Consider the following 23263-nt stretch of genomic DNA (forward strand, 5'->3'; position numbering starts at 1 on the left):
CTTCACACAAGGCTTTGAACAAGAGCAGCCATTTTCCCTTTTCCCCTGTTGCCATGGGAATGTTATGAAGTGAGGTAATTACGCGACGTGAATATTATCGAAAAGCAGGGTGTTGGAATCACTTTTTTTTTTCTTCTCTTTTTCATCAAACCGCAGTTCCCGCAATTTTTGCAAGTTCCCTCAATTTCATCGCATAAAATTTCATAAATATCCCGCATATTTCATTGCATTTTTTAAGAAAACATGCTGCATAATCAAGGATTTTTGCCCGCAACAATCACAAAAAACTCTTTTCTGGAAGGACTGGTATACAATAGTAGTTATGCATCACTCTAAGCCACAGGTTACGTAGTGAAGCTTAACAGTCTTGTCAGGCCAATAAAAGGGTGCCGAACTATGCCAACATCTTAGTCAATGTACAAAAACTCACATCTGTCACTGCCTTTACATCAGTTTGTGACATGGCAATACAACCTGTTTTGAATTTAAACTACACCCTCTCTGTTCTCTAATCTTTTGAGCTCATGGTTAACGTGATGTTTTTTTTGTTTTTTTTTCTCCTCTCTTTTAGAATGACATTGTAAAAAATCAAGCTTAAATGTAGCAGCTTATGTACCAGTTACAGAGCATTCAAAATGCTCACCTGTTCCTACCTTGGTGATTAGGTTGTTTAAAGTTGAGAAGTTTTCATGACCTAGTCTAATTAATAATATTTTACCTGGTGTTTGTGTGTGCAACTGGTGTTTGTGTGTGCATATTTGTAAGCGTACGAGGGGAGGAGAGACTGTATTCCCTCTGTATTGCGTGAAAGTCTTGTTTTAATAATGGTTTCTGTTGGGTGCTGAAAAGCTACTGGCAGAACCACTGGAAAGTGTTGGCTATATATGTAGAGAGACACATTTGGTTTTCTATTTATTGTCCTAGTACTCTTGATAGGGCTACTATAAGAGCACTGACACATACTTGGACCGTCTCGATCTGTCCTCACACTCTTTTTATTTTTTTCCCTCCATTTTGCCTCAGCTGCTATTACTATCAACTTTTCACTGTTAGTGTCTTACCATCTGATTTACCTAAAACAAACTTCTGTCTGTGTGATGTTGCACCTGTGGTGGTTTGTCAAGTTATTAAATATCTACAATTTAAAATCATATGTTGGATGATTTATCTTTGTTATAAATAGTGGAATACATTACAGAAATATGGGATAGACTGGAAACAAAAGTGGCACTGATCCCTAGCTAGGCCTGTTTGCAGTGTGTGTCCTGCCTCCTGTTTGAGTCTACGTGCAGTGTGCTTTAAGAGTCCACATGATGGAGCTGTTACACAAATTTCCCTTTACCCACCTGTTGTTTGAGAGCCTTTCACAGGCTCCAAATAAGCTGGGTGGTTAAAAACCTGCCAATGAGAGCAATGACATGTTTTCCTTAATCCTCTTCCTTCATAAAACCGTGGTTATTTTTTTATATCCTTGTGATTTTGGTCTTATACTACTGTCAATAGGGGCTGTGGGACAAGGATAATTTGTTACACAGTTACTGGTGCGGAGTTTGCTGACTCAAGTATGGGCTTCTGAATGCACATGTTTGTTTCAGGTTTGTGGGAAGATAAGACTTTGCCAAAAAAACAACACCATTGCCACCAATGCAGCTGAGCTGCAGCATTTGCCAAGTGGAAAAAAAAACAGGCTCAGTGTGTGCAGACTGTGACTTGAATAAAAAAACTGCTTAATGAGCCAGTGCCTTTTTCGAGCTTCTATATAACTGAGTAACTTTAATGATAAGGATGGTGAAAGGTTGACTGGCAAAAGGTGTGTTTCTGCTTTTGGATACTTTTGGACATCATTTACATCTGCAGTCTTTAAAATAAGCTTAGCCCCCTCCATAAACATCACAAAGGTCATTGCTATATATTTAAATTAATGTCTTGTCCTCATGGCGGGGCTTGAGAAATCAGACATTCAATGTAAGTTTAATGTTCAGTGTGTATGTGTATGTGTGTGTATATATATAAATAAATAAAACTTTACTTAAGTGAAAACTAGGGATTCGCAGACACCAAAATAATAAGTTAATGGGACTGGTGCAAAAAGAGGAAATATGCCCAATGTTGATTTAAGAGTTAAATTTGCACACTAGCCTACATAGCAAGTTAATATTAGATATTTAATATTAGACTAGGCAACCTACATTTAACCCATACAGTAACCAGTAATCCTGCTTTGGGAACATCTGCTACATCATTAGAGAACATCTGCACCATTAGAGAACTTCAGACTTTGCCATCCATTGAACCACACTGCTACTGTGGCTAAAAAGCTACACACTACACCTACACACTCCATAGTAGAAATATTACACTCTACGCAATGCATACACACTATACACTTGTATTCAATGGTCAAAGAGACACAGGATGGAGATGATGCAACTGTTACATATTTCCCCCCTAATATGTAGAAACTCCAATGGAGCATGTGTAGCTGGTTGAAAAATGCTCTGAACTATTTGGTGGTGAGTGATGTCTCTGACTGAAGATCCTTTGCTTTGTTTACTATGGCGATTCAAGGTGCCAATGCTGATAAGATTAATAATAATGAAATTGCTTTGCCCCACTTATCATAGAAGCAGTCCATCACACATCCACGCTACATGTGGTTGTCATTTAAAACCTACATGACGATATGATATATTTTTACAATATAGGACTCTGCATGCTTTACTGTATCCAGGTACATTAAGAATATGTCCTATATTATGTAGGGCATAACATTAGCTGGGATGCTATGAGACACTGACAGATTTATTTATCATGGAAACAGACTGTATTTAGATTGAACATGTATAGAGCAGCATCTGTCAAGGACAATTACATTGCGTCTGAGTTAAAAGAAGACAGTAACTGAGTGCGTGTCTCTTAGCATGCGTGGTAAGAGGTCAGTGACTGCTCTATATGATGGGGCCAGACATAGCCAAACATACAGACACACAGGCGGGCAGACAGGAGACAACACTGCTATATGTTTTCAGACACATGGTTGCCCTTTAACTCCCTCATATGTGATCTCATATCCTGGTCAAATACCTTTTCTAGCCTCCCTCTTCACACTACAGAAAATACACTGTTGCTGTCTTCAATTCCTCCACAAATAGTCCCGTCATACCAACGTCTTTCGCCACCCCGAGGCCCGCGGTAGAGCATTGTTGTTTCATGGGTTATTTATGACCTTGTTTTTGTTGAACAAGGTAGACTAGCCATGTTTATTGTGTATGTTTATGAAGAAAATGTGCATGCGTATTGATATCCGTTCTCTCTAGTGTAACATATTCAGTATCTGTGTCAGAATAACAGTTAGAACTTTGCGTATTTGGATGTACATTTACGTACATTATGTCATCAGTATTTCTAAGCATCAGAATCAGGTTTATTGCCAAGTAAGTACTTGCAAGGAATCTGCCTTGGTGGTTGGTGCATATATAAACAGACATATTGAACATTAAATAAACAATAAATACAGTATGCTGTATTACATACATAATACATAATGCTGAGATTCACAGACAGGGTATCTCACTCCTGCAGGAGCCAGGAATGACCTCACTACTGTAACCATCATCGACCTAACACCATTAGAGCCTATCAAGTGACACGCCTCGTTAAGCCGGGTGCTACTGAACCATTTATAACAGCGACGCGTCATTACTATGATGACTTCTTGAATCATAAAATGTATATTATGGCTATTTTCTATTTCTAAATACATTGCCATTAGACTGCAGTGTCCAAATTTGGTTTGTATTCTATGGTTTCTGCTATCTAAAGAAGACTGTGACAGGTGAGATATAAAAATGGAAAAGGAGGAGTACACTTTATTGGACACTTTATTATATAGGCTGAACTAGAAGTTTAAAATAAGATGTTATGCGTAGACAAAAATGAATCTCTGTATAAAAAAAGGCCTACTAATGTCAGACTTTTTAATGGCACATTCATGCTACTTAATTAGCTTAGTTTAGTATAAAGACCAAAAGCAGGAGGAAATGTTAGCCTGTCTGTGCCCAAAGTTTTAAAAACAATCTGCGTACGAGCACCTCTACATTTTTCGTATCAAACACTTTATATCTCATTTGTTTAATCTGTCTTTTAGTGTAAAAACAAGTTGTGAATTTACAGGGAGTCACGTGCTGAAACTGTCTTGGTGGGGCACAGTGACTTCCTGGAGTCTCTGTTCGTTGCCCGGAAACGGCATGACGAGAAGACTACAAGACATTAAAATGTTGAGGTGCCCGGTAGACATTAAGTCTTTATGCTACGCTAAGCTAATCGGCTGCTGGCTCTAGCTTCATGATTAGCAAAAAGCTATCTTCTAAAAAGAGAAGAAACTAAACAAACCTATTTACCAAAATGTCAAACTATGACTTCAAAAGAGCATGAATATAACGGCAAGTGAATGGTACATCTATAGAAAGTGAAAAAAAGTAACAGCAAAGTGAGTTTGAGTTATTTTGTTTTCGAGGCCCCTGTGGTCTCTCTTTCCCTTTCAGTCAAAGTAGTCAAGTACGTATGCCTCCAACACTTTCACCCTCTATTGTAGACAAACGACATTATGTATCCCTATCTCAATATCGCAGCTCCAGATTTTATAAGTCAAAGGCTGCACTGCAACTGAGTGTAGATGCGTAATGGACTGCTTTAATGATAAGTGGGCTTATCGGGGTAATTAGCATGCTCATTGTCACCTTGAATCACCACAGTAAAAATAACAAAGGCCCTTAGTGGGATACATTACCACTTAATATTTCAGAGCATGTGTCAACCACTCACACAAAGATATGCTACACTATGCTCCGTTGGAGTTTCTACATATTAGCGGGGAAAGATTTGACAGTTGCACCTTCTCCATTACGGTCTCATGTCAGCCTGTCAGCCCGGCCTGCAGGGAAAAAAATCACTCAAGAAACATCTGTCTGTTGTTTCCTGTTTGTGCGTGCGTGACTGCTCCACTGAAACCAAATTAAAATTGGTCACACGATAAATAGACCACTATAGTCACCTCTGCCGGGCAACACCAGCTAATCCTACGAGAGCACTTGTTTTGAAAGGCGAGCCTCACGGGTTGTCTTTCAAAGAGGAGATATTTGGGCTCCATTCTATTTTAATGGAGAGGTCTGAAATTCTCAAGAAGCCCTTTAGGGTCCTCCCGACTGTCCTTGATGGTCACTCTTGTACTGCTACACTCATCATCTGGCATTTGAGATGTCCATTTCAATGGACGGACGCAAACACACTGACAGTTCGGACATGTGGACGAAGATGGAGCGAGCAGGGCTGTGACTCGAGCTACAGTCCAACTGACAGGATGTGTTGTACTTTGTAGATAAAGTGGGTGAAAAATGGAAGTGTAGAGTGGTGGGATTTAAAGTACACCTATGGTCTAACAGGGTTGACCCCTAAATTAATAATTTAAGCCGTCAACACTCCCAGTAAAGGAACAAGATCTCAGAAATCCATGTTCCACCTCTATGGTATCTAGGTGTTCAAGAGGAATAGGCTCAACAACTATTGCATCCATGTGAGTTTGACAGAAGATTGATCTAATTTAATATCGTATATCTTTGAGATACAAAAAGAGGGCACTCCTTGTGTCTGAGGCACACTAAATTGTTATTTGATGTCAGGTCTGCATGAAAGTTGTGTCCTAAGCCTGTGGAAGAACACCAAAAGATCATGACGTGGCTGCAAAACAGGTGTCCGTCCGCCCAGTTTGTTTACGAAACCATATCCGGCGCAGGTGGATGCCAATGAGGGAACATCCTTTTAAAGTAGAAGAAAAATGCAAACACTGTAGAACTTAAAAGTACTCTAACTTGCATGGTGTTCGAGACATGCAAACGTCTCCGGACTGTTAAGTTTTTACTAGAGAAAACGTTCTGTATAACGCAAAGAGAATGTTTGGAGGACCCTGCGAAACAGCTGTAAAACAGCTCAGTTGCAGGTTGTCCCGTCCTCTTTATGTTTAACCTCTGGAACAGGGTGGTCCTGTCAGTCTTCTGTCCACATTTTTGTGCGACACACGCATACCAGTGGCAGTTAACAATCTATTTTGAGCCTGTTGCAGTAGCAACTGACACATGCTGAGGATTGCAGTGTAGAACCCCGAGCCCAGCTCCAATGAATGAGAGGCTTGTCAGGACAGAGATGCAGCGGTGGGGGGGGGGGGGGGGGGGCAGAGGGCACAGAACAGGGGACAGGTGGATGTGGGTGAGAGGAGGGAGGAAGGAGCGCGAGATTCACACATGCCTAAGACAACCAAGAAGACATTATGTCAGCCACCAGGGGCTTATTCAGACACATGTAACGCTCATAATCACGCATGTTTGGCAGATATATTGAGCTTGTCCAGATGAATAGAGACTTTGACGTTTGCCTAGCAACTAGTGCAGACAGCCTGTCTCTGTCAGTGAACTTTGAATGGCCAGGGTTAAAAAAACAGGGCACATAAAAAAAAGCATGCCCTTTCCATGTCATTTCATCACAGTAATTACCTGAAGGCCTTTTTGATGTTATATCAAAAGTTAAGATACATTTTAGCCCAGAGATGTTATCGTGGGTTTAAGTTAATTAAGAAGTTAATTATCTCAATATCTCTGAATTACAAGGTTGTGTTCTTGTGGTAATGGGTTAATTTTTCTTCTTGTCTCGGGAAAACAACATGGTGTGTTTTCATGAGATTTGTTGAGGAGATTTGTATGACAAAACAAAAGGTCATTTTCTCGAACATGACAAATATCAAAATAAGACAATGTTATATTGTCAGCAGTTGTCTTAGCTCATTCAGTAGTTGATTTGATACCCTAAAACACACACACACACACACACACACACACACACACACACACACACACACACACACAACTCATTCAAAAGGTTTACCATGATCAAAGCCATGAGAACAGATGCAGCTGGTACCCAGATGCCATAAATAAGGCTCTACAGCACTGTTTACAGATGGTGGTACGGTACATTTTTTAATGAATGTTTGTGCAGGATTACAAAAGTATGCAATAAGAGTTGTGTAACTTAGTGGAGAGAAATCTTCCGTTCTGTGATGCAGAACTATTTTTTGATGGGTGTTGCCTCCTCCGGCATCGGTCTGGGTGTGATAACATGGTCTGCTGACGTCAGGGGAGCCATGGCTACACTTCAGCTGTCTGCTCTTGTGTTCTTTCTTTCTCCTGCTGTCATCTGTCTGTCTCTTGCTCTCATGAATAGCCTTTTCACTGGAGGACATGCTGTGCCAAGCTCTGCCATCCTGTCTGCAAGGAGTATCCTCAGTCAGGGAAGCAGGGAAAAAGCGAGTAGAAGGTGAAGTAACAGGAAGAGAAAACATTTGGTGCTCTTGTTGAGCAGTTAGATCATGTAGGCAGCAGCTTGCCAAGAGTTAGCAGGGGGCCTGATGAGCACATAGGAGTGATGGCCAACAGGGCGCCTTGTTAAAATAACCTCATGCAGCCCAAGTAGGTGCCAACCTGTGAGAGAGGCTCTCGTTTACACACACACACACACACACATACACACACACACACACACACACACAGAGTAGGACAGGAAGAGGTGAGAAGGGAGGGAAGAGAAAAAGAAGCTTAAAGGTCCCATGGCATGAAAATTTCCCTTTTATGAGGTTTTTTAACATTAATATGAGTTCCCCCAGCCTGCCTATGGTCCCCCAGTGGCTAGAAATGGCGATAGGTGTAAACCGAGCCCTGGGTATCCTGCTCTGCCTTTGAGAAAATGAAAGCTCAGATGGGCCGATCTGGAATCTTCTCCTTATGAGGTCATAAGGAGCAAGGTTACCTCCCCTTTCTCTGCTTTGCCCGCCCAGAGAATTTGACCCACCCATGAGAAAGAGAGAGACATCATGGCTTTCAAACGAGCAAAGTGGCAGTTCATCAAGGCCACACCCCCACACTCCACTTTGCCCCCCCCCCCCTCTCTCCTCCTCAATAGCTACAGACACAGAAATGACACATCCTAAGGAAAGCTCACTGTGGGACTGGCTCTAGTGGCTGTAATTCTGCACCAAGGCTGAATTTCGGGAAAGAGACTTCAGATACAGTATTAGGGGACCACTAAGACCTATATAAAAGCATCCAAAGAGCACCATATCATGGGACCTTTAAAACCAGTGAGGGTAGGACAAAAAATGCAAACAAATAATTATTAGCAAATTGACTAATGGATAGAGGTGATTAGAGGACGGCACACTAAATCCCCAATTTGTCGACATTCATTTGACATTACATGTTTGTTTCATTGGGAGGCAGAAATAGTGATGGGTAAGATGAAAGAAATAGAGAGAGGAACCAACGTCCTCCTCCCACTCTTTATTTATACCCCCAAAGACAGCAGGGTAAGATTTCTGGCACCAAAACACACGTCACGCTTGCTATTTCTGTGTGAGGTGCCACATAGCACCGAGAGGTAGGGTGACAGGGCTGAGGCATCACGGGGCCAAGGAACTTCTGTACACCCACCCAGCCTTTACATTACATTTCACACTTTGGCCACCTTTGACAGAAGACTGTTTGTGTATATGAATGTGTGGCATGTGCTTTTTTTTGTACAGAAAATGTTTATTTGGTGAAAAAAATGCAAGCTATGTATGCACGTATAATTGAAACTTTGTTCTTCGTGTGTGTACGTGTGAAGTCGAGTGTGTTTCCTCACCTTCCACAGAGCATGAGGTGTCAGTGAAGCCAGGGATTGTTGATGCAATCTTATGAGGCGAGAAACAGAGCATGGAAAGTGATCCCTAATGCTACAGAATCAGTGTATGTGCTGCACACAGGATATCCTGGTAATGATGGATAACATAACTGCTCTTGAACCAACACTGTGCAGCATTAATAGTACTTAAGCATATTCAGTGTGACATAATCCGCCGTGTAATGGCACCGTGTCATATATCAAATATCTGTGTTTAGAGGACAATCTGTAAATCGTTGCATATTTTACCATGCAGCTCCTCAGGTATGACTGAACCAGTAGATGTGTTAAAGGTGGCGGAACAATTAGCAACTGACATTGCTTGAGATACCACTGCACTGACATGCAGGGATATCCATAGGCTTGACATGCAGCAAATAATCAACACCCTGAAATATGAGTCATCGCAAATGCAACAATGCAATGCTGCAATAGAGAGAAACGAGTCATTATGTCAAAGCACTGTCATATTTATTACCAAGAAAAAAAAAAAAAAACATTAAAGGCATATCATAGTCATTTGTCACAACTGTTATTTGAACACCTTAAATATATCACTTTGACAATATGATACAGTAAAACACACTGTTGTTGACAGTTAGCAGATTGCTTTTGGGAGCACAGCCGTGACTTGATCTACTCCTACTGGTGGCCAGGTTGAATTTAATTCAACACGGCAACCATGAGGATTAAACACATGAGCATGCACCCTCAAACTAGGGCTGCATGCAAAATCTCATTATACAGAAAAGACCTGAAATTCAATACAAAAAAAGAGGATAAGGGGGTAAAAGCAGCTAAGCATTATGTTGATGTGTTGGCAAAGGTTTCATCACAGAAGAAGAAGCAAAAAGCCACAGCAACACTGGAGAATGTCGTGGATGTGTTTTATCTGGAACATGTCATCAAGATGAAATTAAGCATTTCTTTAACTCTCTTAAAGCACTTTGTTTCACAGAAAAGTCCTTACTATTTACACAGAGAGAGAGGGTTTCCCTGGAGGAAGGGATCAAGCTTTAGTGAAATGGAAAGGTATCACATAATGACTGTCTCAGTCTGAAGAGAATAGGAAACGAGAGGCCGGTGCTTCAGGACGGGACTTGGGGTTCTGGTCATGGGGCTAGGGGGGCGAGTCAGGGGGCTGGGGGGCCTGTACATTGGGCCTGATGGGGTGGTGATGATGGCAGTAGGGGTGCGGCCGGCCCACCTGGAAGGAGGTCGCTGATTGGCTGGCCGCGCAGGACGAGAAAAGCTCTTTTTAGGATTGGCTGGGGACAACTTGGCTGGGTTTACCTGAACGGAGACATAATGGGACACATGTTAGCTTATGTAGTATCAGCACACGTTTCTTTGGTTTGCTTTTGTAAAATTGGTGCTAATGCTGAACTTAATGACATAAAGAAGCAGAAAAAAGCCTACTTGCTGTGGATCCTGTCTGTAAGCTGTGTGTCCTGCTCTGGGACTGGAGCTGTACTCGTGTTCGATGTCCAGCATGTCCAGCAGCTCAATAAGTCCTTCATCCTTCACTTTGCCACAACCTGGCAACTCCTGCCCCGCTAGCCCACCCCTCTGGATCTTCTGAGCTCCAGAGGAAGCACCTGAGACCCTGTAGTCCATTTTGGGCTCCACATGTTGGGGTGCAGGCTTCCTTGCTCCCTCTCTGTCTGCCCCACTGTTAGCCCTGGGTCTAATCTTTGGGCTCCCTGCCACCTGTGATCTCCTCTGGGACTGCTGAGGACTCCGCTGGGCCCCTTTAGAACCGCTGTAGCCTCCTCTGTGATCCTTGTGGTTCTGTCTACCAGAGTCTGATACTAACCCCCATTCTTGGCCGGGCTCTATCTCTACTGTCAGCACACCGGAATCTGATTGGCATTTCTGGGCAGGCACACGCATGGGCACCCTGCCGGAGACTACAGTGGCTCCCAAAGCTCTGCGCTGACAGCTCGGGGTGGGACACTTTGGCTCTGGTGCCAGCCCCTGATTGGTCACAATCCCTGATTCGGTGAGCATTTTTCCCTCGTTTTCCTGAAGCATGGCTCCAAACTTCCTGAGAACAGAGGGGCTGCCGCACTTCCTATCTCCCAGGACGCCAGGACCATAGGACTTCCTGTCCGGAGCAGGAGATTCAGCTGTTGTTATGGGGAGCTGTGAGCGTGGCTGTACAGCAGGAGCATCCCTTTGACCAAGAGGGGGCTTGGCACCTGTGTTTTCTTTGTTGGGGGAACTCTCTCTGCGGGGGGAGCTCTTCATGTGAGACACTTGGTTCTTCCTGTTTTCAGTGTCCTCAAAACTGCCCACAAACTGCTCTTCACCAAGCCTGAACCAATCCGAAACAAACAAAAATAAGATTAACAGGTGTTTCCCTTACATCACATCATTCTACAAAAGTTTCAAGAATGGGGCTGCAGTGCACTTACCTTTCATTTCCAGAATTTTTTCTGATCTCTGATCCCGGGCTCACCTTGATCGTGTCACTGAAGCGCTGAGAGAGAAGGGAAAAATATATTTAAGAAACATCCATATCAACCTCTACCTACTATATTTAGAAGCTTTAAATGAGTGTGCTACTTCAAGATCACTGACAATGTTCCGTTCACTGTACCTTACCAAAACTGACCCCTGATCATCAATCAATATAGCACTGCTAAAACCACTCTGATCTACGGTACTTTAACGTTGGCCATGCACATGGCTTTTCATGTGGAACAGGAAACAGTTTAACGTCTTGGCTTTCTTTCTGACTGCTTCGTCAGGAGTTGGGAAAGTGCAAGAATTGGTGAAAGTATGTGAAACTAACTCCTATCTGGTAACCTGTCAGTGTAAGCAGACTGCAAGGAACCAGCTAACTGTAATCAATATGTTCCTGACTGAACCCCAGCTGAACCCCCGTATCATGTCCACATATCTGGTTTCCTCAGATGTGCAGATGCCAATAGAATGAGGCATAAGGCAGTAAAGTAAAGAATTGCCTTTACTCACCACGTGGCGAGCTCCATTGTTCTTCCGGCTCATTTGCTTCCCCTGCCCCAAATAATCCTGCAACAAGTCTCCAATCTCCGAGTTGGCGTGGCAGTAACCGTAGCCATTTTGATGACTCGCAGGGTAGGTGTACCCACTGGGGCTATAGTTACAGCCGTTACTATAGTGATGTGGCACAGGTATAGCTCCAGGGTGATTCTTGCTATGATGGCTGGGCGCAAAAAGACTATTGGCATTTTTCTGGTTGTCAGTAGTGATATCGTTTGCTCCTCTGCGGGCCTGAACTTCATTGTACAACTGAAAAATGAAAACAGAAGAAAACATAAACAACTTCTCAAGTACTATACACAACTACATGCAAAAACAGCTCAACAAGGGGAACTGTGTTTACACAACAAACAAGTCTTATAATTATCACAAAATCGTTGCGCAGCCTAACCTATATTTATGATCAGCACATGTTATTCCACTTTGCACAACTATGTTTCCCATCGCAACCCTTAATGCTCCTTTAGTATCCGCTTTCAGACTTTGTGTGTGTGTGTGTGTGAGAGAGAGAGAGTTCAGCATGTCTGTCGGCACATCACAGTTTAATTGGCTTGTTAACATTTGTCTTTATCATTTCTCCAACAAGGCCATGTGGTTGAGTTAGTCGGTGCGGTGCCAACAGTTTATTATGGTGCACTAACAAACAGACGGCGTTGCTCCACAAGTCACTTTTTTTTATTCACTGACTCAAACTGTCCACTAATCCACATAACGTTCTACTGTATTCAATATTCAATGTGTTTTCAGGGCAAACGGCAGCTTGAGATCATATTTTTGGACTCCGGTCTCTGGCATTTGAAACAGTCCAACATTTTTATACGTAATCTTACCTCTTCAATTTGTCTCTGGATGTCCTGCAGCTGGTCCTCCCACTCCTGCATCTCTGAGTCAAAGTTGTCCATCAGCTCCGGCCTTTCTTTACCCCAGCCCCGGCCACTGTGTTCCAGCCCACGCTCCAGATCAATGGCTGCCATGACGCAGGCCGTTCAATACCCAGAGGCCTCTTTAAATGGCAATTTCCCCTTTCTCCTGTTTCACTTTCCTGTCAGAGGTCACCGTAGGGTTGGAAGGATCGATGGCCTGGAAACACTATGAAGACAAATACATGGGGAAAAAGAGGGTTAGAAAACATTATGTAGTTAAGTAGTAAGTATCCTGATATAAACTTCTTTTCACAGTGTTTCTGTGTCATTTAGCCCCAAATCTGATTTGGAAATCTCATTGTTACTTAAGACTTAATACTTAAGTGAACATTTTTGCCACTTTTTTTTTACAATGCTAGTCAACCTGTTTTCATCTCCTAACAAGGCAGAATAAAACATACTACTGCACCAGTGGCAAAGACACCTAATTGCGGACAAATTACAGCAAGTATAACCTATTTATTCTATTAGTCAGACTTGAGTCTAACTTGTATTGTTGGGCGTTTTCCGTCCTCACATAGGTCAGATATTTACAGTCCTCTTCTTTCACATTCTCTAAAATTCACAGTCATGAAAGCCTACCTATGCAGCACGTGTTGCGTGTGTTGCATGACAGCTCTTGGTCACTTTGACCCTTCAGCCTGCCTCTGTACGCCGCAAGACATGGTGGAAAAACTCAACGCAAACTGTGTCTCAGTGCTGTGTCATATCTCAGATGATTTCAGGGTTGCCCCTCAGATGTATCCCCAAACCTTGTAAATGTGGCCATTCATTACTGTCATGGTGGTGTTTTGTCCCAATGGGAGCACTAATAGCTTAACTATTATTGCAGCCCCTGCTTTGTTGTTGTTGCCATCATTAAATATGACAAGTATCCTGGTTGAAAGTGCCCGAATGTACCAGCCACTTCCCTCCCACCTGTTATGTAAGAGTAGAGATATTAATAATCTTGTAACTATGCATAGTAAACTGGCTGCATGGTCTGTACGCATGGCAGAGGGACAGAGAGAGAGTGACTTTATGTCAGAGACAAAAACATGAAAAAAACAACCCAAAACTTAAATAAAATAAATGAACAAAAAAAAGTGAAGTAAAAAAAAATGTAATTAAGAAAATGAAAACTTAAAAGAAAATTACAATGAGGCTAAACAAGATGACAATTGGCCCATGCAACTTCAGGTTTTGCCATTCATGATGTCTAAATTATAAGCTTATATACAATTCATTTAAAATGATATCGTCCTAAATGACACTAAACCATAAGCAATTTACATTACAACCATTTCCACCTCAATGATAAACAGCTGTCCTTACCTTTCTCAACATAAAAGTTTTCACTGCTCCAGTGTAAATCCTCAGCTTGTTCTATTCCTGCGTGCTGTGTGCTCTGGCCTCTCCAACAGATTCACTCCCCTCGGCGCCTAATTGTCAAGTCGCCTCTCTCCGGTGCTTCCCCTTCCCTTTTCCTCCACTGTGTAACGTAAAACCCTGCAGACTGGATTTAAAGGGCCCCAGTTCTTCTAGTTTGGCTGTTGGGGTTAAGTCCAGAGCGTTGAGCTAAAGGGTAAACAACTTCTGTTCCAGCCGGGGTACCCTGCCTTTATACTGCTCCCCACTGTTTACGTGGGTGCGCCATTGGAGCCGGGATCAAATATCATAATGTCAAATTTATTCCAGCATTTTCGGTCTCGGTGGGACAACTGTCGTCACCAGCATCCTGGCTATAATTACTGGGGCTCACGGTGAGAGGGAAAGTGTTTACATAGCTATTTCAGCTGCTGCGATCCCTCGGCCAATGGGCTTCTCTGTTGCTACTCTGCTTTAGGATGCTTGGGCAGATATGGTCTTGTGACCATGCCCCACTGCAAATCATTTTTCCAAGGGATGCCAAATGGGTGTGTGACACCGTGAGTAATAATGTGTCACAGTCAATAATATCTTTATTGAAGGTAGTCACGAAAAAGAAATTGCAATGTGAATGCCTGGCTTGTTTGGCAAAATAAGTCTTTTTTTTAAATTAATTTATTTTACAATATTTTTTGTCATATTTATATTTTAAAAGAGCAAAATGTGTGAAACCTTATACAATGTCCTGGACTAACCCAAACCTGCGACTGTGTTCTTGACTCATCCCGCTGCTACTGTTCATCTGACACACCATCAATTACTAATGCCTGGCTCTAATCAGGGGTCCCGCTGGGCATTTTGGGGGGCCCCCCTTGGACAAGATCTGACATTTGGCACTCAACGGGATCATTAGAATTCCTTCCAGTTTGAAACACCTGGATCATTGCCATTTTCCCTACACCTGTTGTGTTCCCTAATAAATGACAAATCCTTCACTAAGTAAAGGAGAGGGGATAAAAACAAACTTTAGCCTTACTTTACCTTTAGGCAACAACAGCAGGATGGTACAGCTAGTGTCGTTCTGAAAAACAAAGTAGAGGCAACTGCTGTCATAAGCCTGTGACAAAATAAACTATATTTAGCAACAAGGTTAAACCATGACATAAAGCACGGCATGGAGAGGTGATTTAAGTTTCCTCCCTTGCAGCTTTGTGACCTTAAACCTCGAGGTAAGCAACACTAAACCCTGTATGACCTCCATTTCTGAAACATATTCTATATACAGTATCTCTGTCTATTAATGTGAACCACATAATCTCAACTCAAAGGTCCACTTACTGGCTTTTCAGTCTTATCTCATGGTCTTCATCAGCAATAAAAACTGGCTTAAAAAAATACTTTGGCATTTGGTAAATATATTTATTCACTCTGTTACCAAGACTTAAACGAGAAGATTTATACTACTCTCATGTATGCTAAGCTGCATAAGATGACGCTATACAGTTAGTTAGCTAGCTAGCTTACCATAAAGACTAGAAGTAGGGGGAACGGTTAGCCTGGCTCTCTTCAAAGATAAAAAAATAAATAAAAACTGTGCAAAGCAGCACTTCTAAAGATCACTACATAAAATGTTTCATGTCGTTAATCCGTGGAAATGTAAAAGCGGAAGCCAGGCTAGCTAGGTTTCCCCCTGCTTCCAGTCTTTGTGCTAAGCTAAGCTAATCAGCTGCTGCCGCTACCTTCATATTCAGCATACAGACATAGCCTAACAGTGGTATCAATCATGTCCTCTTAGTTTTAGCGACAAAGCAAATAACTGTATTTTCTAAAATGCCAAAGAATTCCTTCAAAACAGACATTTCATCCATCTAAAGCCAACATGGACAAGAGGTCCTTTAACTGCTCAGGAAAATTAACCTGAGCAAGCTCCATGGACCCTGGAGTCGAAATTGTTTTGTCACACTTACTGTTGAGGTAAAGAATAAACTTCTATAATCAAAACTATCTAGTATTGGTTTAAACGAACATACACGCTAAAACTACGAACATTTCCAAACACAGAAGACATATTAAGCTGTTGTCATGCAACAATCTTGCCCCTTAATGTGGTCCAATATGAAAATATTACATTCCATTTCTTTCTTTTTTGTTATTCTTTAATATTTACATATTTTGATGTTCACTCTGCTGCAATACAAACAATCAGATCGGTGACACTTTAGGCTCGTTCGAGATGAACTGCGACTCGCCTGTAAAGTGGACGAGAGCAGGTGGGAGCAGGCGGTGACAAAAATCCGCTGTCAAGTCGGACAGTTTCCAGCTGATTCCAGCAGCCTTCAGGCTGAACAGGAAGTCACAGAAACACTGTGGTCCGATTCCGATTGAATAAAATGTTATGAGACCCAAGTTGTAAACAGTCTCCACTTGTTTTAATTATGACAGAGTAGCTCTCTACATGCAATCTATTGCTGATTTTAATTAACAACACACTGTAGATGATCTGTAATCTGAACGGATTTAGTCTCTCAGACTTCTAAACATAACTATCAGCCACACAACATGTGGTTTCTACAGAATAAGCCTTTAAATCAGACAAATAGCAGTTAAAATCCCTCCAATTCAAAATCAATAAAAAGTTTATATAAAATGTCATCATGTTGAGTCGATTCTGAAGCAATCAGCTGTTAGATCAGCTGAGAGGCCGGCGTTTCCCAGCATGCCCTGGGTCCGCCTGGGTCTTGGAGTCGGTGAAAAGCAACTGTGCTGCATGCGTCTCAAAACTGCGGCCGCCTTGATCTCGTGAGGTTATCGTTACCCACGTGTGCATGACATCAGAGCAAGTCAGGACCAAATCGGACAGAAATCTAACCGGCACGCATTGGGCGGCGTTCGCCGGTGATCGATTCTGCGCAGACCTGGCTCATCTCGAACGAGCCTAGTAATAAGACAATAGTCAGGTTTTCAAAGAACTGGGATAGTACACATTGTAACTCACCTTCCGGAGGGGCTGATATGGACAGTGATGTGTTATGGATAATGTAGACTCCAGTGTTGAATCTAGCCACACTCTCTTGAATGTGACTGCAGCTTTGGCAAGTGCTGAGCTTTTCCTGTGCTTTTGGTTACCTTGGCAACAAATGATGCGGGGAGGAAAGAAAAACAACAGAGCAAAACAAACAAACAAGGGATGATGTGAATTAAGGGAGGCGAACATCACAGAACAAAGAAAAGAGTAAAAAGAAAGACTAGTTTAAAGATGGTGGCGTAAGAGAGGGAGGAGAATAACACAAGTATGAGGATGAGCAAAATAATAGGCTGGAACATCTGGGCGAAGGAAGGGCGGAGGGACAAACCAGGAGGTTGGATTTAGTGAGAAAACGGTAGAAATAGAATCAGCATTGAACTATTTCAGAAATTTTTACATAAAGCTCATAAAAAAATTTTTGTCTTACCGACAGTGGTTCCTCCGTCTCCCTGTCCTCATGCCTCGGCACTTCCAGTTTGTCTATGAAGGTCTGCAGTTCTTTTCGGAAGGCCTTCATCTGAGCGTTAATGCGATACAGCAGCTCATGTTCCCTGATCCTGCTCCCATCTTCCTCCCCACCCTCCTCTCCCCTCCCGAACATCAGGTCACTGTTTGAAACGTAGACCCTAGCCTCTGTGATGATAGTTGCCGTGTCAGCGATGAGCCGGTCCATGGTGCGAACAAGCCTCTCCGCCTCCGTGCGGATGTCAGTCATTTGCTGCCTTTCGCGCAGGGTGCACCGGCCCCCAGGCAGGAAGCGGGCCAAGGCGGAGGAGGCGGCACCCTCGGGCCCAGTGGGGGTGTAGAGGCCCCGCGTGGGCGTCAGGCAACGGCTGCTTCCGTTATTGTTTCTGACCTCATCTGAGTCACTTTCCCCACCTACAGGGCCCTCTCGTTTGCGGTGCGGTGGGAGGAGGCGGGAAGAGGTGGAGTCCTCGTCACTCTCACGGCGACCACTTGTCGCACCGCCTGCATCGCTCTCTGCATCACTGTCCCGTGGGCTGGGCCGCAGGGAGAGGTGGGAGGCCAGGTCATAGCGCTGCATGTTGGAGAGGAGCACACGGTTCTCGTACTGCAGCTGCATCACCTGAATAAAAACAAAGAGATGTGCAGTAATAACATTTGGTAATTAGACTTTTTACAAAATAGGACATACTGAGCAAAGATTTTAAAATTAGGCACAACAGGATACATTTTTAGCCGCGCAAACGACATGGCTCTATGGATGGCAAAGTCAGTTTGGTGAACCTTGACCTTTTTATCCAGCGCTATCATCAGATCAACATTTTTTATTTGTCCAATACTTTGGTTTATGACCGAATACCTGCAAAAATACTGAAATTCCCATCAGCTTCAGCTGTACTTTGTCTTCAGTGCTAATTAGAAAAAGATAGCATGCTAACATGCTTAACCAAGATAGTTAACATGGTAAACATTGCAGAACTTCAACATGTTAGCATTGTAAATGTGAGCATGTTAGCATGCTGATGTTAGCATTTAGCTTAAAGCACTGCTGTGCCTACGTACAGCCTCACAGAGCTGCTAGCAAGGCTAAATACTCTCTTGTTAGAAAGGGATCTGTAATTTCCTGAAAAAGCTGGACACTGTATTTTTCTTTAGCAAAAAATAGCCTACTCAAACTAGTAAATAGTGCATTTACAGCTTTAGCTGTATTTTGTATTCTGTGCTAATTAGCAAATGTTAGCACGCTAACACACTAAACTTAAATGGTGAACATGGTAAACATTAAAACATTAAATAGGCCTACATTAAATCAGCATTTAAGCATTGTCACTGTTAGCATGTTGCCATGCTAGCATTAGCATTTAGCTCAAAGCACTGCTTTCCCCACGTGCAGCCTCACAGAGCTGCCAGCATTACTGTAGACAGTTGTTTTTCTATCTTTGATTAAATTCCTACAAAATGAAACATAATTACATTAGTAAATATATATCTATATGAGGAGTAATAACATTTTATTTATTTTATGACTATGGTTAAGTCATAATCACAGAATATTTTATGTTTTTTCATCTCATAATCTAAAAGCAAATTATTGTCAATATTATCAATCTGATCGAAATACCTTGCCACTAAGGTCATTAATCTGTAGCCTTGCTGCCTTTAACTCCTCCTGCAGGGCTTCTGCCTTTGCTCCATCAATCCCTCCACCTCCTCCCCCATGCCTGGCGCCTCCCTCATGGGTGCTGGCTTTGAACCGCATCTTGTTTAGCTCAGCAGTCACTCTCTTGTTTTGATCTTCAGCATCTGCTAGATTCCTCCTCAGCAGCTCTGCTTCGTCCTCCACCAGCTGCAGCTGCTGTCGGAGCTCCGTCAGATCATCACCGCGGCCCCGCCCTGAGCCCTGCCCACCCATCGCTCCGCACCCAGAGCCTCCAGCACCCTCTCCTTCACCGCGGAGGTCATCGAGCTCGGCCCTCAGGCCACGGTTCTCAACCTGTGGGGTAGAAGGAGAAGAGCTCAACACTCACATGACTCCCACTGAGGTGTTACTCCCTTAATAGACTTGTGTAGCATTGTCTGCTCTTACCTCCAACTCAACTATTTTCCTCCCCAGGATGTTGGCCTCCTCCTCCACCAGGCGGAGCCGGAGCTTTAGCTCTGATTCGCGGGTGGTGGGCGGACCCCCAGCCTCTCCTTTAGGATGGGTGCTGTCCAGTTCACCATAGAAGGAGCGGTACTTCTGCAGCTCTTGCTCTAGACGGTCCTTCTCTTTGTCAATCTTGGCCGTCTTCTTTCTCATAAGCACCGCTTCCTCTTTGATGAACGCTAGCTGGCACTTAAGGTCTTCATTATCCTCCTGGAGCACAGAGATAACACAGACTGTACATACTAAATTGCATTTAAGCAGAAACAGTTCCAACCTAATCCAGAAGTTCACAAAGTAGGTCTCCACAATAAGACATAAAGACGGAAGGATTTAAGATTAAAGAGAAGTTTTTTGGCTTTCAAAGCTAAAACATTATCTGTCATTGGACCAAGAGGACGTTTGATGTCCACTAAGTCTAAAGTAATTCCTGTACTTTTCTTTCAAATGATTTGAGCGCTTGCTTTGGCCTGTTCTGGCCCCGAGCTGAAAAGCAAAATGTTTGACTTGAGAACATTACGTAAGGATGTGAGGGAAACCTGCAGAATCTATATATTTTTATAATTCCTCTTGATGTCTGGAAAAAAATTCATGACAAGACACAAATATTCACCAAGTTGGACAAGGGAAAAAGAAGATAATTGTTTTTAATTACTTGTACAAGCCTCTCACCTCTGTAGGAGTCTGTGGTGATTTCCTGTCTGTCTTCTGGATGTCCTTGCTTCCTCTTCTCTTTTGAGACTGTTGGAGGATAGTTTAAATTTGTGATGGTTTTTGTCTGTGTGTGCGGGCGTGGCAAGTAGGAAATTCCCATGTAACGCCCCCAAACAGGAAGTGGTGCATGGTGTACAGAAACTTTTTTGCAGCTAGAATTAAATCTTTCAATAGACTATCTATGTAAGTATTTACATACCTCTTTGTTTTTGTCTAGTTCACTCTGCAGGGCTTGTTTGGTCACTTCCACCTCTATGAGTTTCTGTCTCAGTTTTTCATTCTCCTCCTCTGTCTTTGTGCGCTTCTCCTCCACCTTTTCCAGCTCGTGGTGCAGCCTCACAGACACATCCTTCGCTACCTGCATTGTTTAGTTAGTGTGAGGATATCATTTTAGAATATTTTGACTCCAACTTAGGGGATTTTCATGTTTTATCTTCACTTTTAATTGTCTTATAATTAAGTTTTCCTAGCTTTTTATACCCTTTCAAAACAAAATAACGACATATAAGCATAATTTATAAACCAGCATAGGAGTTAAAGCTACAACCATGACAATTGTTTTCTAAATGCAATGTGTGTTTTCGAAATGCAATGTAGTGTCTGTGGCAGACACTACATTGAAAGCTTGCATACACATCCTTGGGATTGCTCCGAGACAGACACACACAGACAGTTGAGCACCTTCCCCTCCCCTCTGCACCTTCAGGTCCTGCTCCAGACTCCTGAGCAGCTCCTCATCGATCTCTCCCGTCTGGGCGTAGCGCAGCTTCTTCCTCTCAGCCTTCCTCAGACGATACTGCAGGATCCGGCAGTTTTTATTGGCTCTCTCCAGCTCACGCCTCATCTCCTGCAGCTGACACGTGTCTTCTTCATAGAAAGTGTCCCGCATCTCGTCCATCTCGGTCCTCATCTCCTCAATTTCACACTGGTGGGTGCATAGTAGAGATTATGTTTCACAAGTAATGAGACGGTTAATATTAGGATCAGCTAAACTCTGCTGTTTGGTTTTAGAATCTGACTTTTGACTCCACAGAGTCAGTAATGGATGTTTTGGACTTGAGCCAAATATAGTCAGCTTCAGACATGTGCACAAAATATCTGAATTCAAATTTATTTCATGTGCCAAAGACTGGATGTGAGTTGCTTGAATTTTATTTTTTATCAGTATGTCTTCTTTGACATGGCACATATGAAACCCCAGCTGTTGACTCCCTTGATTGTCCCTCATTTGAAACACAAGATATCATTGATTCTAGCAGATCGATACCAATGTGTGTTCGATATCCAATTAGTCATCTGTAGCCAGTGTATTTTCAACTTGGGTCTTAGCTTCATGTTCTGTGAGGACGGAGGAAGTTCAACAGACAAATCAACTGATGTTTACTTATCTATGATACTGCAAACACAAGATTCAGTACAGAGTAATGTGGCCCCAGGGTTTTATGGGCCCACAGGCTTCAAATAGGCCTTACCATCATGGATTTTTGGTCATCCTATTATGAAAAAACAAACGTCGACTGTTTTTCAGTGGATTCAGTGGATTCTGGTGAGGTGACACATTGTCTTTTTTATCTGCCATATTTGTATATGCTGCTAGCTGATGACAGAGCACCAGCCTAAATAAAAAATAACATGCATCAAACCTTAAGATCTTCATTTTCGTCAAGCAGTCTCTCCATCTCGTCTTCAAAGGCCTGGTCCTGCTGTGTCACGGACCCCGCCTCTGTCGCCTCTGCAACCGGCTCCGGCTCTCCCAGAGCGGCCTCCTCTGTTCCCATGTTATCCGTCTTGGTTTGCATCTTCGCACCGCTTCTTCTCAATCTCTTCTGCAGATGGAACTGGATGAGTTCAGCCTGTAAGCATCCTCCTCTCCACAAACCCAAACCGAGGCCCGAGCCGCAGCCCTCAGACGCGCCGCTTCTCTCCCTACGACCGCCTTCCTCTCCGGGTATCTTCCCTTTCTCTGCCACGGAGAAGGAAGGCGATGCTCTGCCGGGCAACAAACGCTCGGAGGAGTCGCCCTTGAGGCAGGGCAGGCGTAAAGCGGAGCGACGGGCCGATGCTGATGATTCTGTCGGATCTTTCCCGACAGCATCCGCCCTGTTTGGTGCGACTAGATCAGCTTCAGCACCATCCGGGTGAACAGCTGCCCCGCCGCGGCTCTCGGGCTCCCTCTCCCTTCCGTCTGCGGACCTCAATCTCTCTCTCACCCCGATGTTTCTGCTCCTTCCCGCGGGTAGAGGAGATCTGGACGTGCCCGGGCGCCGTGAAGCTCGTCTGTTCGCCCCTTCCTGGGCTGTAGCCGGCGAGGGAGCCCGGTGCTGCCTCCTCCTCCCTGCGCTATTGTCTGCTGATGATGTTGACGATGATGGAGGATCTGCAGCGCCGCTGGCGGCAGGCTTCATTTTATTTTTGCTTCACTTGGGCCTAAATAAACTCCAAACGCAGTCTGTCATTTCTTGCTGTTCATCACGAGTGAAAATGTAAAAAACTGTATAGAAATTCCACACTTGTTTATTTACATAGTCTATGTTTAGCTCGGTTTTAAGAGTTTTTAACTTCCAGTAGGCAAGCCACAAGATGGCGCTTTTTTGCAACTGCTTTACACTATGACTTTACACCATCATCACCCTGACCCATAACTTTACCAGGGATGTGTAGGCCTACTTGTTTTGTCCGGGTCCATTAAATATGGGCTCTATCCTGCTGGACCGACAGCCACTGACCGACATATTTTTTAAAAGTCTAAACTGTAAATGCATTTTTACACAGAGCTCCACATAATGGGTGAATTCTTACCGCAGAGCATTAAGGAGAGTCGCTGACACAGGGCACCACCAGGCACTGCAGGGG

At 43.3% G+C, this 23263-nt stretch overlaps 1 protein-coding gene across 3 annotated transcripts; it reads right to left on the reverse strand.

Annotated features, from left to right (window-relative positions):
• Positions 1-12781: 12781 nt before the first annotated feature.
• On the reverse strand, positions 12782-23263 carry LOC114572963 (protein SOGA3). 3 transcript variants are annotated; one of them, XM_028604783.1, is made up of 11 exons: positions 23210-23260; positions 22054-22837; positions 21111-21335; positions 20610-20768; positions 20369-20437; positions 19640-19909; positions 19175-19546; positions 17516-18175; positions 17059-17189; positions 15105-15144; positions 12782-12882 (listed from the first exon to the last, which is right to left on the reverse strand). In XM_028604783.1, exons 2-9 carry the CDS (start codon positions 22813-22815, stop codon positions 17121-17123), a joined length of 2586 nt encoding a protein of 861 aa, XP_028460584.1. In that variant the 5' UTR covers positions 22816-22837; positions 23210-23260; the 3' UTR covers positions 12782-12882; positions 15105-15144; positions 17059-17120. The 3 variants fall into 3 exon arrangements, with proteins under 3 accessions (XP_028460584.1, XP_028460583.1, XP_028460585.1); XM_028604782.1 differs by having other exon boundaries at positions 22054-23263; XM_028604784.1 differs by lacking the exon at positions 22054-22837 and having other exon boundaries at positions 23210-23241.

Source organism: Perca flavescens, chromosome 18 (assembly GCF_004354835.1).
Source record: "Perca flavescens isolate YP-PL-M2 chromosome 18, PFLA_1.0, whole genome shotgun sequence".
Classification (NCBI taxonomy): domain Eukaryota; kingdom Metazoa; phylum Chordata; class Actinopteri; order Perciformes; family Percidae; genus Perca; species Perca flavescens.

What these genes read in the sequence shown, in the direction of transcription:
- LOC114572963 (XM_028604782.1), bottom strand. Translation starts at nt 22,815, where the DNA reads ATGAAGCCTGCCGCCAGCGGCGCTGCAGATCCTCCATCATCGTCAACA. An exon ending in AACTAGACAAAAACAAAGAG is followed by an intron (nt 20,438 to 20,609) that starts GTATGTAAATAC and finishes ATCCTCCAACAG; the next exon opens with TCTCAAAAGAGAAGAGGAAG. An exon ending in TTAATGACCTTAGTGGCAAG is followed by an intron (nt 18,176 to 19,174) that starts GTATTTCGATCA and finishes GTTTTTATTCAG; the next exon opens with GTGATGCAGCTGCAGTACGA.